This window comes from Muntiacus reevesi, chromosome 15, assembly GCF_963930625.1.
Source record: "Muntiacus reevesi chromosome 15, mMunRee1.1, whole genome shotgun sequence".
Classification (NCBI taxonomy): domain Eukaryota; kingdom Metazoa; phylum Chordata; class Mammalia; order Artiodactyla; family Cervidae; genus Muntiacus; species Muntiacus reevesi.
In genome coordinates, this window is record NC_089263.1 from 12,907,478 (window position 1) to 12,925,863 (window position 18,386).

General features: G+C 36.3%; 2 protein-coding genes across 5 annotated transcripts in view; both read right to left on the minus strand.

The window, feature by feature from the left end:
• CHD2 (chromodomain helicase DNA binding protein 2) overlaps positions 1 to 640 on the minus strand; it is a 113,429-nt gene extending 112,789 nt beyond the window's left edge. For 2 of the 4 annotated variants that reach the window (XR_010659124.1, XM_065906517.1), the window contains exon 1: positions 71 to 640. The gene's annotated coding sequence lies outside the window, so the exon portion shown is untranslated. The remainder of the gene's footprint in view (positions 1 to 70) is intronic. The other 2 variants (XM_065906515.1, XM_065906514.1) reach the window with 1 other exon arrangement.
• A 2,115-nt stretch (positions 641 to 2,755) lies between these two features.
• On the minus strand, positions 2,756 to 16,147 carry LOC136147492 (collagen alpha-1(I) chain-like). Its single transcript, XM_065906904.1, has 5 exons — positions 15,571 to 16,147; positions 13,245 to 13,309; positions 12,634 to 12,714; positions 7,969 to 8,043; positions 2,756 to 3,121 (listed from the first exon to the last, which is right to left on the minus strand). The coding sequence occupies exons 1-2, from the start codon at positions 16,145 to 16,147 to the stop codon at positions 13,293 to 13,295; spliced, it is 594 nt and encodes a 197-aa protein (XP_065762976.1). The 3' UTR covers positions 2,756 to 3,121; positions 7,969 to 8,043; positions 12,634 to 12,714; positions 13,245 to 13,292.
• Between the last annotated feature and the right edge of the window lie 2,239 nt (positions 16,148 to 18,386).

The following is an 18,386-nucleotide window of genomic DNA, read 5'->3' on the forward strand; positions in this document are numbered from 1 at the left end:
TATTTACAGAAAATAGAGCAAACTTAAACATGTAAATCTTTTAAATTACCACTAATGATCGTGAACTTACCTGATCCATGTAGTAGGTCCAAAGCAAGAGTCCTATCTAGTAGTAGAAAAATATCAGATCCCAAATAATTAAAAATAAAAACAAAATTCTCCGTTAAAAAGCAAAAAATAAATAATATAATCCTCAAATATGTTAACTGTTCAAAAAAATAAAGCAACAAATAATCCTGAAACGGGTCCGGAAGAAAAAAAACCTCATTAGGAGAGCGCACAAAAATGGAGGTGCGCCATGGCTTCTAAGCTGGAAAAACAACGACCTGGGCTCGCAGTACGGCTGCTTCTTTCCAGCAAGGCACGAAAAGAAAGCTCCCAAGAGCTGCTTTTCCCCCTAAAAAAGGCTCGAATCGACCCCAGTAAGCCACTAGGAGAGGCAGGGGGCTGCGGGGGCCCCCTGAGGCTGCCCAAAAGTTAGGGAAAGTTGCGTAAAGTGAGGCGAAGGCTGGGAGCTGAGCGCGCTCTCTCTAAGGCACAGCCGCCATCTAGAGCCTCCTTCCCAGCTCTGAGCTCTGCCTTTGATTGACACTCTCTACATTTACCCCACAACTCAGGTGATGTACCATAGACCCACCCCTTCATCTCCACCAAAAAAAAAAAAAAAAAAAAGATCCTCCATCCCAGGGAGCCTAAGGACCCCTACCCCCACCCCTCCCTGCCCCTCCAGACCACCCCATCAGGCGGAGGGGGGAGGGTTTCTTAACCCCCTCTGGCTCAAACACCCTTTTTAAGCCAGAGAGAAATGTAATTTGTTCCTTTTGTCTAAAGATCTGCTAAATATTTCAGTCCTTGAGCTAAAATAACTTCCTCTCTGGACAGGAAGTGGTGTTTTATCAAGCCATTTTGAAAAAGGGATAATTCTTAGGAGAATATAAAGCTCAGCTTAAGTACTAATCTTTTTAAAAACTACCCCCCACCATGGTAAAATGGTTTCTAAATAAAAGCAAAACCTCAATTTCATAAATTAAAATTCAACTTTTGCCTCCCTTATGAAGCCTAAAAATTATCTAAGGATTAAGTTTAAGGGGGAATTTTCCATCCCAACCAGAAGGAAGGGGCACAAGAGCGCCTCCCTAGTGTTCAGTTGCATTAGGGCAAAAATTAATGCAACTAGTTTTTATTCAAAAATCTCAACTTTTCTTTGTATTTTCACAAAATTCTTTAACCCATTATACAACCTTGCCAAAACCATACCCCCAAAATTCTCATACCATACTGATTCAGGCAAAACAATGTTACTGAATTCAAGAGCATGGAACTACCAATGAAAAAACAAACCCAAGGAACTCCACCTCCAAAACCAACACATATATTTCAACCATCCCCTTGTATTCCGAATCAAATTCTAAGTATATAGCCATTTCAACAATGGTAAACTAGTAACAACCTGTCATATCTGATGGAAAAGTTACCAAAGTAATGTCACAGGGCAAACTCTCCTACATATCAAAACCATGACATTCACATAAACAAAATCACTATGCCAAAACCAAATCATTCAACTTTCTCAACAAGCACCCCAAGAAAACATTCACACAACCAAAAACAATCAACTCTCCTTACTCAACATATCAGCCAGACCACCACCCTTCCCTCACTGAAAAGCCAACTTGAGACTTATACTCAACAAAAGCAGTAATTTGAACCCAGGTAAATGTAAAATCCATAACCAAAACCCAGTCTCAATTCCATACTGTCTACAAAAGATAATTTTGTACCAAAATCAAAATCCCACTTTTGATCTATATAAACCAACCAAATCAGCCAATGAGAATGAATACAACATCTCTATCGATCACTGACTTGTGTATCCTGGTATTTGACATTACAAACATGGTGTGGTTAACATTTTCTCACCAAAACAAAACACAAAAGCTGAACTATCATTTGTTCTCTATATAATGGGAAAATACAATCAACAACTCATTTGGTTTATCAAAGTCTGCCACACCCCATAATAGTAACTGAAAATGATTTTAACTGATTATCAATGAAACTGCAGCATTCACCCAGAATTCAAACAAAAGTTATCAATGACATAGTGTGGTTCACTTACTCTAAATTTCTAAGTGTATAGCAGAAAAATACAATAAGCAATCTTATCTTATAAAATCTACTGTAGACATTATTGACACCAAAATGTTAAGTTCTTCTGCGAATACCCTAAGGACCTTCCTATAATCCAACACCTCTTTACCTAATATTAACCATTAAGATAAAAGAGGGATTGAGTTTAAATGTTCAGATATTCTACAAGATGTTTTATAATATTTAATAAGCATAGGTGAAAGGGACCATTTCCATCAAAACATACTAATTCAGAAAAATACTCTTACCATTCATGCTGAATTTTGAAGCAAAAGGCATTTTTTTTAAGAAGTTCATTAAAGTCTCACAGCAAATCAAATATCCTTAACCCACTGGTTAAGCAAGATGCTTTCAGAAAGTATAAAATAGTATTTTAACTGAATAACCATTTTTTAAGGCACAAATAAATTTCTACAACTTTGTAAAAAGACAAATCTTAACCAATCAAATAAAATATTTTCCAGCACACCATTTCCATTTTACCAGCTTTATTCAGTACACTTGACTGCTGGGCAACTGTAAAAGGTCAAATGTTATTTAAGGCGACACTGAATATTTAATGAAACATGAGCTTAAAAAAAAAAAAAAAACCCAAACTGAGAAATTTTAAAGTGTTAGAAATTTTATTAAAGTTAACATTCCACAAGGTCATACTCATACAAATCAAACCGCAAAAAATTCCAGGCATACAAACTATCATCTGTTAATGTGTCATCTTTTTCTACAAATGTCAAAAATATTCTTAATGATACAAAAAGTCTCTAGAAAGTCAAATTCACTGTCCATCTGTGCTGTTAAGAAACCTCTATCTTCATTCATTTCATGAACTCCATGTTAAAAGAACCCTGTCTTGGTTGCATATTATCACAGCACTCTTGTATTAATCCATTTTTTTCAATTCCCCATAGTGGACTGCCATCTTGATTTCTCAGTGGTAGGGTCCATTTGAGACTCTTCAAGCTGACTGGTGCTTGATGAAAACATTAAAAGAAAAAAAATGCTGTTGGAATATCAACAATCATATTCCTTCAAACAGACAACATCTACCCACCTTGAAGATAAGCATACCATACATAATGCTTTAATAATTTTGTAACAACTTTAAACTCTAAAATTGTATTATATTAAGTTGCATGTGCTGCACAGACAACTTCTCATTGAGAAGCATGGCAAAAACAGCACACCAGTAACAAAATTCTTTTACTGTCATAGATACAGAGTAACCATAAAAATGTGGCAGTGAAGAGTCACACTTTTAATAGTTAAATGTTGTTATACTATCTACATGAGAAATAGAAACAAAAATTCAAATCCAACAATTCTGGAAAGCTAAAGTACAGCAACACTATGGATTCTAAATCTCAACGCAGAAAACTTTCCAAGCTTCTTCAAATAAAACTAAATATGGAAAAGAATCTTAAAAGAATTAAAAAAAAAAAAAAAAACCAAAGCAGCAGATCATAGCAGTTTTCTGGTGCAACAGATCTTAATTTTGCATAGATAACACAAATGGCCGATACAGATAATCTTGAGCTACATACATGAGAATGCAGGAAACATAGCCACTAGAAAACAAAATGATCAAACGTGCAGAGTATCTGCCTGTCTTATTTGATGTATCAGATTTCAAATTCAATACAAATAAAATTCTCATTTCAAAAACATCAAATATTCCTCATTTTTTAAAAAAATTATTACTTAAATAATTTGAACTAAAGGAATTAAGTCAGGAGATTTTACCATTAAATAAATGGCCCTGATTCATCATGATCAAACATAATTAGAAAAATAAGCTTTAACTCTGATCTTCTCTATAAATTTTGCAGCTCTCAAACTAAATTTGTATCAATAAAGTCTGGATGACTGTCTTGGAAGTTATTAAATATAAGAGCATTTTTTGCTCACTAGGTAGTTAATACATTCATTCCAAAACTATAAGGATTCATTGCTGTTGTTGTGTACCATATACAGTACAAAAATCTACTGAATAAATCACATGATTAACCAAGAGATATCACCACTCATTAAACAGATACTAAAAATGAGTGTCACAACATCAATAAACATCAAATGAAAGATATTTCTCCCAAACATTTTTTGCCAATATCTCTCCAGCCTACAAGGAGAACTAAAAATAACTCATTTATTTCCCATATCAGTAAAATAGCTTCCACTTGAATTGTTCATTCCTTAAAGAGACATATATCTCTATATTAAAAAGATAAAAACCTTCATTCCTCTTGATTAGTTAATTATAAACCAATTTCTCAAACTCTGTTACAATGAAGGAACAAGCTCTAAATGAAGTTTGGAATGTAAACACTATTATGATGAACAATGACACTAATGCATTGATATCAAGTTATAATCATTACAATAGCAATAGCTGCAATTTACTCAATCTAGTACACTAAGTGATAAACTCAGTGCTTCATATTCTCCTGCCACAAGGCAAGAGGCAAAATCCATTCTTGACACTATGTAAAATATTAAAACCTTATTTAGAAAAATTAAAACCATATTTTTAAAGATCCACAAGGAAGCCTAATGATATTAAAATCGTATCAAAATTAACAGAATACATCATCTTGTGTGACAAAAATAGAGATTAAAAAAACCCAGCATATTGGCTGTGCTATCATATATACTGTCATCATATTTAAGATGGTAAAAAAAAAGGGGGGGGGGTGAGTGGGATGAAGAAAAAGACTGGTACTAGAAAAGCCATGATCAATCTGCATTCCTATGAAGCCAATCAAAACCCAGAAAGCATTGTGTTAATAAGCAAAAGAGCTAAGTCAAGCATTCAAAGCACTTAAAAGAACAGTAAAGGATTTCAGAATGAGCCATTCAATTTCATGGAATTTCAATTTCTTACAAAAATTAAATTTGCAAATAAGAGAAGTTAAAAAAGTGAAAAGGTATGCATGAGTTGAGCCTGGAAATTTCATTGGCAACTAAATCCAGTTCTTCATCTGTAAAACAGAACAGTAGTACCTACCTTATGTAGCAGTAGTGGTGAAGATTAACATTTATAGCTTTTACATTACCTGGCATATAGAATGACCTCAATAAATATTAGTTATTACTCTTATTACTCCAATATACCAGAGTAACCAAAGTACCTGAGGACCTACAGACTAACCTTAATGAATCAAACAATTTATATTCCAGTGGTCATGGTATCTCTGAAAAATCTATAGGGTCATGGGGTCAACTATTTAAAAGACAAAAACAATTTCTGCTTTAAAGAGTATTTAATATCACATTTGGAGAAGGAAATGGCAACCCACTCCTGTAAATCTTGCTTGGAGAATTTCACAGACAGAGGAGCCTGGTGGGCTACAGTCCATGGGATCACAAAGAGTCCAACATGACTGAGTAACACAACACTAATGTTGCATTAAAATAAGATCAGTACAGAAAACTGAATAGGGTTTAGTATCAAAGCCCTACTACTCCGTATCTTTTCAGTAATTTGTGGATTACTGCAAACATACTGAAGAGATGATGGTTTGATCCAGAACTCCATCATCGCACTTCAAGCTTCAAGCTAGTACTATGAAAAGTTAAGAGAACTTTCCCACTATAATGGTCACTTATATCTTTTTTCTTTTTTTTAATTTTAATTGCTTGTTTTAAGTCAGTTCTAGAAAAACTTGTATGGTAAGAATGTAATAAGTACCTACTATCTCTTAAAATCCCCAAATACTGTACAGCCAAAAATTAAAAACATAATATTGAACAAGAAAGTTTTAAATTCTAATTCAGTAAATTTGTTTAAAAAACACTGGGATACTGTAAAATGAGTTGTCAGTTGAAATGCAAGCAAGTGATTCATTACTGGATGTGTTTTAAGAGAGGTTCCCCTAAAATAAGCCATTTCCCTACCTCTACTTCTTAGCAAACCCCTATTTTAAAAGCAACAAAATAAAAAAAAATAAAAATAAAAAAATAAAAGCAACAAAATATGTGGGGGACGGGGAAGAGCACAAGGAAAAAGATGAATGACTAAATTTTTTAAACAAATGGTTCTAATAAATGCTACCGTTTGTCAAAATTCAAAGACTTAATGCAAAACCAGTGGGACAAACGGGTTCAAAATTACAGTAAGAAGGAGAAATTGATCATTATCATCACGTAATTAATCTTTTTGGTACTTATGTCATAATTTCAGTCTTCTTTGCACAGCCTTTAAATTTGTAATTATTTAATAGTGAATTCACATATTCTGTCTTATTACCAAAAACAGTTTGACTCCTCAATAGGATTAAAATATATTAACAAGTCTGGGTCCTAAATAAGGTGGGCATGCAAGAAACAAAAGCAGCCAGCTGTTGTTCACACTGTTAAACTATGCTGTTCAACTGTGGGGGCTAAGAAAGTCATCTTACTTAAAAGTTTTATTATCAAATCTTCCCCATTATCCCTATTAGTTTAAAACTTGACTACATGTTCCTGAAAGATTGAAAGCTGTGGTTTCTTGAAACTTTTAAGCTTTTACTTGAGTCAGAGTTTAGTATTCAAAGCATATCTAAAAGTTAGTATTTGAAGCATTATAAACTTAATAATCAATCTTCATTTTTAGTTTACACCCAAAACACTAGCTGACAAATGTTTAACAGCAACTATATACATTAAATCATTAAGTATTTACTGAGCATCTACTATGTGCCAGGCAATTGATCACTTTAAAATAGAAGGCATGAAGTCAATAAATTATACTACATTAGGAAACTTTTCATTTTTGTCCTCACCACTGCCCATTTAAAAAAAAATTCACTATTTTACAGGTCCTAGTCACCATTTATATAATAGAGGTTCAAACATAATGAGAAACAAAGATTATCATACAGAATCTAGATACGCAAATGTGATTCAAAACTTTCTTTTATAAAACAATTACTAAATAATTATCATACTAAAAAGTTTTGTCAAAAATAATTCCATCTGAGAATTCATCCAAATTCATTTATACAGTCTCACCACTCTTTTCCCACTATCTGTCAGATGGTGAGTTAGAAATTCCCTAGTAGTAACCACACCTTCTACACTATCAAGGCGAAATCCTAGTGTAAAAAGGTTTTTAGTTGGGTTTTCAAGTTTAAGGAAAGCTCATGATTACTTCATTTATTTGAATTAGTAACAATGAAATCCAGAAAAGTATGCTCTATTACCAAGAGAATTCAAGGGCTTCGGAGTTCTACATATAAAAAGCTGACAAAAAAGAAGGATCCAGAATAAGCTAGGTTTCCTTAGAGGACAAGATGCTAAGTATTCAATGGTTTGTGGCTATTAGCTACAACTATTCTCTACTCCTTAGCTCTAAATAAAGTAGACACAGAAAATGTGTAAATGAAACAGCATAGCTGCGTTCTAATAAAGTTCTATTTATAAAAAGAGGGCAGTTTACAAACAGCTAGATCTACGGTGCAGGTTGTTTATTTTGGCTGCGCTGTGCATGTGGCCTCTTATTTCCTTGACCAGGCATGGAACCCTTGCGCCCTGCAGTGGAAGCCCAGTCTTAACCACTGGACCATCAGAGAAGTCCTAGGTATAGTATTAAAAGCATATTCAAATACAATTTCTTGCCATTTAAACTTTGCCTGAACCTAAGTTAAAAAAGCAGAAAATAATAAAAAGTTGAAGTACATTAATAAGATTTTAATAAACCTGGTACACATCCAACCATATTGGGGTTTTGCGCTGCTTTGAACCTCACTAAATCCCTGTTCTTATACTCATTTACTTAAAATTTCCAAAGTCATATCTAAACTTAAAAAACAGATTAAACATGTAAATTGAGTAAAAACTTACTAAATGCTTCCACCAACATCTATTTCACTTCGCTGTAGAGGCCCCTTAGGTAATTCAGCTTCAGGATTCATATTCCTACAGAAAGCGAAAGAACATAATTTTATGTACAGAAAGACAAAAATAGATTTATGTGGAAATTTCAACATCTTATCAGAATCAATTACCAGACATGTATTTATAAAAGTTCCAAAAGATCAAAAGCTCTAATCCAGAGAATCTTAAATCTGAATGCTCAGAGCTTCACCAGTAGAATGTTACTATAAAAACACATGTTAAGTCTCAGTCCCCAAGAACTGAAAGTCCCCCATTTGAAAGTTCAATATGAAAATGTACCAATTTAAGAATTTTTAGAAAATAAAATAAAATTTAGGATTTAAACAACTAAGCTACCTAAATGTTTTCCAAGACCAAGGTTTCCAATTTTCAAATTATAAAGCAAGTTCCTGATGACTTTACCAAATCTAAAACCCATGAATCATTTTTTGACTGTTCATATCCAAAAAATATTGCAAAGATCAGCTTCAAAATTTCTTCTAAGATCAAGATGCTAAAATTTCCTCCCAACGAATTAATAAAATGAAGCAATTAACAAGAAACACAGCATTACTCATTTTTAAGCTTCCAAATTAAACCTGAGCTTATATAAAGAAGATAGTTACTGAACAAAGATAAACCCTAAATCAATCAAGTAAAATAAATTGATTTAGTCCCTGAGAGTAGGGCAGGAATGACTTAAGGGAATATCCATGAAAGAAATGTCTGAGGAAAACTCATCAGTTTATTAAAAAAAGCTCTCTACCAGTACAAGTATGTGGTTCAGGGTGCTCACTCCATGAAAACCAGATGAGAAGTTGGATCACACTTTGCACCACCACAAAAATTACTGACACTAATGTAATCTACCACTCTATCTCCTTTCCAAAACCTGACAAATCCTTCCTTTATGCGGAGACCTGAGTTTGATCCCTGAGTTGGGAAGATCCCCTGGAAAACGGAATGGTAATCCACATCAGTATTCTTGCCTGGAGAATTCCAGACAGGGTAGCCTGGCAGGCTACAGTCCAGGGGGTTGCAGAGTCAGACACAACTGAGCCACTAACACAAGCTAAGTTCACCTTAAGGCGGCTACAAAATTTGATAATTTTGCTCATATTCCTATCTTTAATATTCTGCAGTAACAAGGATTCTCATTTAGTATGAAATTAAAGGTATATTATGATTGCTAGTCATTTTATAATAAAAGGCAAAGATGACTTTAGTGTACTCTTACATTAACACTAGGCCATCTGTGCTTTTCTTATATTTGATTGTCATCTTTTGAGATCCTCAAAACAACCTAACATCTTAACTAAGAATAAAACTGGAGAGCACTGTGAAATATAAGAAATTTTTCACAAAAATAAGGTACTAGTGGTAAAGTCATCAAGTTGTAAGAAAACATAACTCATAAACCATTAGTTAAGCAAAATATTTAGCTTGATAACCTAAGTTAAAGTGATTTTGACTACTCTGTAATATATATTAAGGATATAATTGCTTTTTTGGGAAATATTCAATTTCAAATAAACTTAAAAAACAAAGGCTTATTTGCCAAAACAGTGGATTATCTAGCTTTACAAACACTATGTATAAATCAAATTGTTGTAGTAAACATGCTTCTTGGAAGTTATGTAAACATTCAAATCAGTTTTTATTTGTAAAGTTCAGAATATTCTTGAATTTAAATTGTAAAGGTTAATTATATTCAGAAATAGCAATCAATTTGAAAATTAAGTGTACTGAGTCACTTAATCTGGAAGGGAAAGGTAGCTGAGTGAGAGGAGAATATTTATCTTTGAAATACAGTTGTATTCAGAGAAATTTTATAGATTATGTCAAGCATGTAAGCTTTATAATCATGATGGTCAGCTGCAAATGTTACACTGAATACCTTAATCTTTAAATTATTTAATGAAATAATTATTAGGAAATAAATTCAAAACAACACTTTCATTGCAGCATTCTAAATCTCTATTTTTTAAACACACTTCTCCATTATGTCTGCATTTATACTATTTATTAATATTTTAGAATGCCTAAAATTAGGAAACAGCTTCTCTGGTGGCTCAATGGTCAAGAATCCTCTTGCCAATGCAGGAGACACAGGTTCCTAGGTCAGGAAGATCCCCTAAAGAAGGAAATGGCAACCCGCTCCAGAATTCTTGCCTGGGAAACCCCATGAACAGAGGAGCCTAGCAGGCTATAGTCCATGGGGTCACAAAGAGTCAGACACAATTTGATGACCACCATCAAAATTAGGAAAGTCAGGTATACTACTGGTCCAGGTCTCATGTTAGTCAAATAACTTCAACACAGAAATAACATCTACGATTTGCAATGCAAAAATTATAAAAACTGCTCTCCAGTTTAAGAGAATTAGACACCATTATTTTTACCACACAATTTAAGAGCAAACTGGTGTGAGATTGGAAAACTCCAAATATTTTATACAAATTAGGAAGACTAAAGCCCACAGTGAATAAAATGTCAAGATTACAGAATTAATTCACATTAGAAGCTGGGTCTCCTCTCTGCTGAATCAGTTATTCTTTCCATTCTTTCACACACCTCTCATTAATGGAGAAGATGGAGATATCCCCAAATTATCTTTTTTCCCTCTCAACAAAGAAGAAAATCAGAGTAAAAGAGGCAAATTAATTGACTGTCCACAGTCCAAAATTTTAAATAATTAAAAAACTGTGAACGATAGTAAACTAAGCTTGAAAGAAAATTTATATTCAAAATTATCTGTTTCATATAATCTAGCCTCTAATGATATATGTAGTAGTTCATGAAAGCCTTTTGTTAACTATGGGCATGGCTTCCTTCATATCTGTGGAATTCCAGGGAATTTTTTAAACAGTTGTTGCCACGATGATAAACACAATGGAATCCAATCTCAAACCTGATCAGGTAATTTTGATTCAAGAATTCAAAATGTTAAAATAAAAACAAATATATAAGTATTTGTAACTTTGACTCAAACAGAAAGTAGTAATAAACTAAATATTTTTTTACGAAATATAGTAACTTAAAATAACGGTACCTTTGGTTATATTTGCTCTTGTGTATCCATTAATTTTGTCTACCAGAAATACTGCCAATTTTACAAGCTTGGCTCAGCAGCAGATTTCAAAACACTGACCGTATTATTATGAAGGTCAAAGGACATACAGATCTTTTTAAAATGTGACTTATTAAAATCTTTTCTTTTGTTGGTGATTAAAAGGAAAACGGAACTCCATTATGTTAATTTAGGAGTTTCTATATCATTTAAACTAGTTTTATAATGATTAATACTGGACAACAAAAGATAAAAATCTCCATTTAACATTTTAATCTTTTTGAAAGTCTTTTTTTTTTTTAATTTTATGGATTTAAATTACAACTGGTAGTCTATTATAAGTCACTGCCAATTTCTACTTAAACTTACCCTAAACTTCACATACATTTGTGTCTTAAGAAGTTAAAGTCTCAATTTTTACAACAGTGTCCAAGCACATGTGAACAATAACATCCTATCATTTACAAGAAGGAAACCCTAACCTTGGTATTTGTATTAAGGATGCTTGGGATGAAAGATGTCTTGACTTTACATATACGACATCTTTAAAACATTACTGCTAAAGGTCTAACATTTGGTTTCTTTCTGTGTATTATAATGAACACAAATTTGACCAAACTGCAAAAGGACCAAAAGCAAAAATTAAGCTAAAGCAAAAGGAATAAAAATATTACCTTTATCATCTACTTGAATCAACAGAATAAGCTAACACCAATGATAAAATTATCCACAAAAATTATAAGAACAAATGCAAACCTGCCCTTATACGAATTAATTGGCTATTTGACTAGCCTTAAAATTTCCCAAGATATCTCATTATATTCCATATTTCCTCTGGTAAATCCCTTGCTAATATCACTTGACATTAATTTCCACACTCAGTGTTAAGGAGTAAGAAATTATTCCTGAAAATTATTTTTTTCATTCATGGATTTTAGGATATCAAAATATCACATACATGTTGAAATTATTCCTTCCTTTCAAGCTCTAAAGACTTACTAAGCTAAAGGTAACAAGTCTCTTTAGTCATATCATTTTAGTTTCCTATAAAATAACTTATTTTTATACCTGTTTGGGAAGAAAGACTCACAAAAATAGGTAAAGCGAGTATTTTAAATCCACTAAATAATAACTAGACTACGAAAGGGTCTACTTAGTTTTTGAAATACAGTTCTTTTAAGAATTGTTAAGATCTGCAGATACAAAAATTCTACGCCATTTCTAAAACATAATCTGCATTATCAAAAAAAAATGGCTGAAGAATGTACCTTCCAAATTGTAAAGATGACGACTCAACTTCTGATTTAACCATAAATCTAAATCACCATTTAACTGAAAAGTACTGAATGTCTCACAGCTGATATAAATTACATGTATCAACTGTTTTAACATTAGCACAAAACTGCTTTGATATAAGGAAATGCATTTGATGGGCTTTTTCTCATCCCTTTTTCGAGATTAACTCTACAATTTATGTCACATTGACGACCTTTACTGTTATTTTCCTATTCAAATGTTGGTAGCTATTAAACTTCATATGTTGGGTTAAAACATTTACTTACTTGCTATACAAAAGACAGACTATCACAAAGATTTATCCTCAAGGATAAAATTCCATGGTCTCAGTCTTCAAAATGGCATACCTTTTGGGGGGGGAAAGAAAACAATATTCTAAACAATTTATTGATGGAACCACCAAAAGCCAAGTAGGAATACATGTTTTTAAAGTTCTTATTTCATAAAAGGAACAAAAACTAAAATCAATGCTCACAAAACCCTAATTTTTAAAACATTCTCCCCTAAAATGTTAGTATGAATAGTAACTAGATTGAATTTTCCAATGAACTTATTTCTTTAATATTAAAACTGTTTGTACAGTATAAAAGAAAAACATATCTTTGGTTTATGGTTTTCCTGAAAGTGTAATCATTTTTTCTTGGTCCCAAAATTAAACAAAGGCTTAAAGGACCTTCAATACTTTAAACTATTCAAAAGGCACATTAAGTTACAATAGCTATGCACGTAAGACCTCTCACAGAAAAGGTTTAAAGATTTTGTAAAATTATTTCAGATATTTACTCATAATCAGTATCAAAAATATAAATTATCAAAGAAACTAAAAACCTAATAAGCTTACTTTTACGTCAAAGTAGTAAAATTTACCCATTCTTACCTCAAATAAAACAGCGTATTTGTTCAGAATCGTCAACCAAATTTAATTTTAATCTTGTAAGTTACCTTAAAAAAAAAAAAAAAAAGATAATATCAGTGTTTTGATTTTTGAACAATTCTTGGCCAAAGTTTCAGTGTGATGAAACAATGAGAAAATACCCAGAGACATGATCATTGGATAAATTCAAGAGATGGCTCATCAACATGCTACCTGTACATTTAAGGTTGCAGTTATTTATCATAGTATCTATCAGTCTTTGTTTTCCTCATCTTTTAGTTGCATGGATAAACATTAGAGATAAGGTATTGAGATTAAAAAAAGAAAAAATTCACATCTTTGGACAGGTTTAAGATTATGACCTTGTTTTCATTTTTATTTTTCTTTGATACACGAAAACAAAGAAGTTTACCTTTTGTAAAGATTGAAATCACCTTAAATTTTCTTTACCATCTAGAACTACCTTTTACAAGAATAAGCAATTAAAAATTAACTCCAGGAGAAATTAGTGAAGTTAAAATGGCTACTGATTACTTTAAATTTTTAAACCACAAGTTATTTGATCTCACCAAGTGGGATATTAGCTTTGTCTTTAAAGCAAATCTAAAACATGTACTATCTATGATCTTTATTCAATTTCAAACTGAGGTCTCCAACATTTTCAGGGTCCCTTCCCCCATTTCTCATGTAAAAAGATCTTATGAGGTTAAACAGCAATTATTTTGCATTTTTGCTATTTAGAGGATTCTGAAAAACTAGATTCAGAATATTAATGTAAAACGACTTGCAGTGTTCAAAAATTTCAAAAACGCTGATTTGAAAAACCAAAACGGTTAAAACAACAGAGTCTGTAAAATCAAGATATGCGCAACTGATGTAACGTGTAGCAGTATACGAATGCTATTCGGAAAATAAAACAATTTCACTAAGAAAAATACCCTCAGAAACATTAAAAAATACAACAGTACCTTTGATTTTACAAGTACTACGTAAATCTGCCGAACACTATTTTTACGTAGATCTTCACCTCCACAACAACACAGGAGCTACCGCAGGACGAAGACAAATATATTCTAAAATACACAAAGGTTTTGTGCATTTGTGGTTTGTTCTTCAAATCACTAAACTTAAATTCCCTCTCAGAGAATGTTTCAAATTTCTAGACTGTACAGGGGACTCTACAAATTTTTTTAAAAAGCGTAATACACTATTAAAATACTGTTCCATTTTGAGCATAACTGGATTTTTATGCATGCAACAAATATGGCTCCTCTTCATCGCCCATTACCGAGCAATCCTACTTTAATATTTACACTACCAGAAAGTAACTTCACAAAGGGATTTGGTGTCTGAATATTCCTTTGCAAAAGTTTTGTCGACCACAGCTTGTGAAGATACACATTATTTTTAAAAATATTCAAACGACGAACTTAAACTTTTAAAAGTCGAGGAACTGACCCAAGTACCTCCTAACATTCAGGTGTGGTAAGTTACAGATAACGGCTCCTTATGACCTTTTTAAAAGTACTCCAACAGTAGATTTAATCATTGTTCAAACAACAGAATGTCAAACAATCTTGGCGTAATTACTCAGTAAAATAAACTACCTTAATCAAACGTCATCGTCTAGCACCGTAATTATAATCTATTTCCATTAAACAGCCCTGACGACATAGTAAACTTGGCTTCGTAATTTTTGAAATACCAGAAGCACTCCTCCAACCTGCGTTTTTTAAAAAGACAACCTTAACATCAATAAAGGGTTGAACAAGCAGCAACTACCTTTTCATCTGTAACACTGCAGCCGTTTTCAAAATCGGCTTGGAAAGAGTTAAAAGCCAACACCCAAAAGAAAAAAAAAAAAAAAACAAGTTTTTATTTTTTGTTGAAACGTAGTCAGGATTCCATTGTTCTTTTAAATTCGACCACGAAGATGAGTTTCCACCTCACGGGAAAGGGGTTAAAAAAACTCCCCCGTTGAAAGGACGTGAAAAGGGGATTCTTTTTTCCTTACCCTGAATATCAAAATAACTCACCAGGACAGACGGGGGCTCTCCTCGCGCGGTCGCCGCCGCCGCCCCTCTCCCCGCGGGGCCGGTCCGGGCAGCGAGGAGGCCCCCCGCCCGCCGCGGGGTCTGCAGTGGGGCCCCGCGCCCCCAGCCCCCGGCCCCGCGGCGCTTCCCGCCCGGAGAGCCAGCGAGCGGCGCCGCCGGGGGAGAGCCGGCCCGCGAGGCCCGGCCCGCCGCCCCCTCCTGCTCGCGCGCTCAAGGACATTTTGCTTTTCCTCCCAAGGACAAAGGACAATAAAAGGAGCCGGGGAGCCACTCACCAGGTCCGAACGCCGCGGCCGGCCCCTCCTGGTCGCCAGTACCCGACTCCCACGCCAGGGCGCCCGCCCGAGCCTCCCGCCCGTACGGGTCGGGCCGCTGGGGCCCCGGGGAGCCTCGGCGGCCGCTGCCGCATCGGCGCTTTCCACGTCGTGGGCCCGGCCGCCCCGGGCGCCTCTGCCGCGCGGGCTTCCAGCCCGGCGCGCGGCCCGCCTCGCCCCCCAGCCACGGCCGCTTTGCTCCCGCGGGTCTGCAGGCCGCCCGGGAGCAGCTCCTCGCCGGCCGGCGTGCCCCGCGACCGCGGCAAAACGCCTGACAGCTCGGAGTGCTGCTGCCTCTCCGGCCATCTTGTGCAGTGTGTGTGTGGTGTCTCTCTCCCGTCTCCTCTCTCGGCTCTACTCCCTCCTCCTCCTCCCCCCGCCCCATACACCACACAACATGGCCTCTTCGCTGCGGCGGCGGCTGCTGCGGCGGCAGCAGCTCCGCCGCGTTCCTGCCCGCTCCCTTCCCCCACCCTCCCCGCCTCCCGCCCGCAGCCCCAGGTAGCAATACGCATGCGCGCCACCGCCCGCCCGCCATGGCCATTGGCTCCTCGAGCTTCCTGCCACCCCCCTTCCCGGGGAGCGGTCTCACGCACGCTCGCAGGCGCCTTCCTCCCGCCTAACAACAACCACTTTAAGGCTATTGGCTAGTTCTGACCCCACCCCCTTCAGCTACCTCCCCGAGGATAGGCTGGTCTTAATGCCACTCATCTTCTGTAGGTGTCTCTGATTTTCTTGAGGGGTCCCAGCCAGCGATTGGCTGACGATGGAACCTTTGGTTTGGAGCTTGGTTTGTTGGTTTGCGCCCCGCAGTGCGGACCCCTCGGAGAAGACTAGGGGTCCCAGGCGCGGAATAGGCCAGGCCAGTATTATTAGTACAGTGTCCTAGAGGTGGGGCGTTCGCTCCTGGAAAAAACTTGAAATTCGGTGTTTCTGACTTCAGATATTTGTCTTCTTTAAAAAAAAAAAGAAAATGACTGACAGGATGACGGGCAAACAAGATGCAGGTTTGGGCAACACCATTTTTCCTCAACTGTAGATTTTTCTTCTAAACAACCCAGTCCTGCCCTAAAGGTCACAGAATTAGAGCCAAGTTATTTTCCAACCAGCACATCCCCCTAGCCAAGCATCCTAATTGAGATGCCGCTTATTTGAGAGTTTGTAAGCTTTTTGTTGACCATTTAGGAGAGGCCGTGTTTTAGTATGTACATTGTACCTCGACCTTGTGAGTCAGTATCTCTTAATCCTGGTTGGACCAGATTCCACCCTTCAGGGAGTGTTTGTTAAAGCGATAGTTTGAAGCTGAGCAGTCATAGTCTACCTGCCAACCACCTTCTCCCAGAGAACAGGCAAAACAAGCTCCACTTCCTTCAAGCAAATCTTTCCCCGCCCCCTCCCCTTCTTCCTACTTAAATCTGGAAGCAACTCTTGGCAGACCGAGGAATAACTGAAAACCTAAACTTTCCTGAAATGGATGGGAAAAGAAGAAGTAGTGGCTCTCTCCCAATGCCAGCATTTTACAAATCTTGCTCCTTTTGGCAAGGGACCTGGGAAAAAGGAGAGGAATATAGACGCTCTTAGTCTTAACGGATTTATTTGAGGGAAGGAGTCTTGTGGAAAGGTGGGCAACTCTGAAATTCTCTTAAGACCCTGTTTTCCATTCTTGAATTAGAATCAGAATGTTAAATATTCATGAGGCCTAGGACCTAGGTCTGGCCCCTTCTTTTCAAAACGATACAGTTGTTAGTTCATTAAGTACAGCATCAACTACTTAGGACAGAACTAGGGCTAGAACTCAAATCTAACTTTATATAGATCTTAGGGTTCCTTCTATGCAAACTGGCCATTCTCCTTAACAGTATAATTTGAGCTCTAAGTGAACACAAAAAGAATGCTTCTTTAACTGAAATTCAGCTTTCTTCATTTAGTTTCCAAGGTATTCCTTTACACAATCTAGCTTTGAACATTGTAGACCTGCTGCAGGCTATGTTCTCTGAAATAGCCTCACCCTGAACTTTTTGTCTTCAGCCTTTCTGATTTTTCTTGTGTATTCTTTGTTCATCCCCCCACCTTTTCCCTCCTAGCCCTACCTGAAATCCATCTCTGATTCTGCTTGTCCTGGTTCATGGCGGAGTACTTCTCTGCCAGCAAAACTGGCCTGAACAGGTCCTTATTAAAAATAGGTATGATTGAAAAGCACTGAGTAAGCTATGCACCAGGCATTGTTCTAAGCCCTCATTGGAGGTTGATTTAGGTGATCACACAGCACCCCATGAGAGGCTATTATTATTGCTGTGTATTATCTCTGTTAGGAAACTGAGGTACAAGGAGTTTAACTTGCTTAGGTTCACACTGCTAAGAAATATTAAAACCAACATTGAGCCCAGTAGTCTGACTCCAGACCCATTCCCTTCTGCCTCTCCCAGTTTTTGGCCAAGACTGCCCCCTTGCCAGATGCATTCAGTTGGATCTCCCATTGTGGGAGCTGTCTGATTTGCCAGGTGCTCTCTCCCCTACTTCATTGAAGTGTTCCACCATCAGAATCGGGCCTCCCTCCAATTGGGAGATGTCAGATGTCATTTTAACTTAATTCCCAGACCTGGTGCCCATCCTCCACCCTACTGCTATCAATCGCCTGGCATACCACCTGGGAACTCTAGCTCTCTGGTTTTGGTTTTGTCTGTTTGTTTTTGGCTGTGCTGGGTCTTCATTGCTGTGTGTGGGCTTTCTTTAGTTGCAGCAAGCAGGAGCTACTCTGGTTGCGGTGCTTGGGCTTC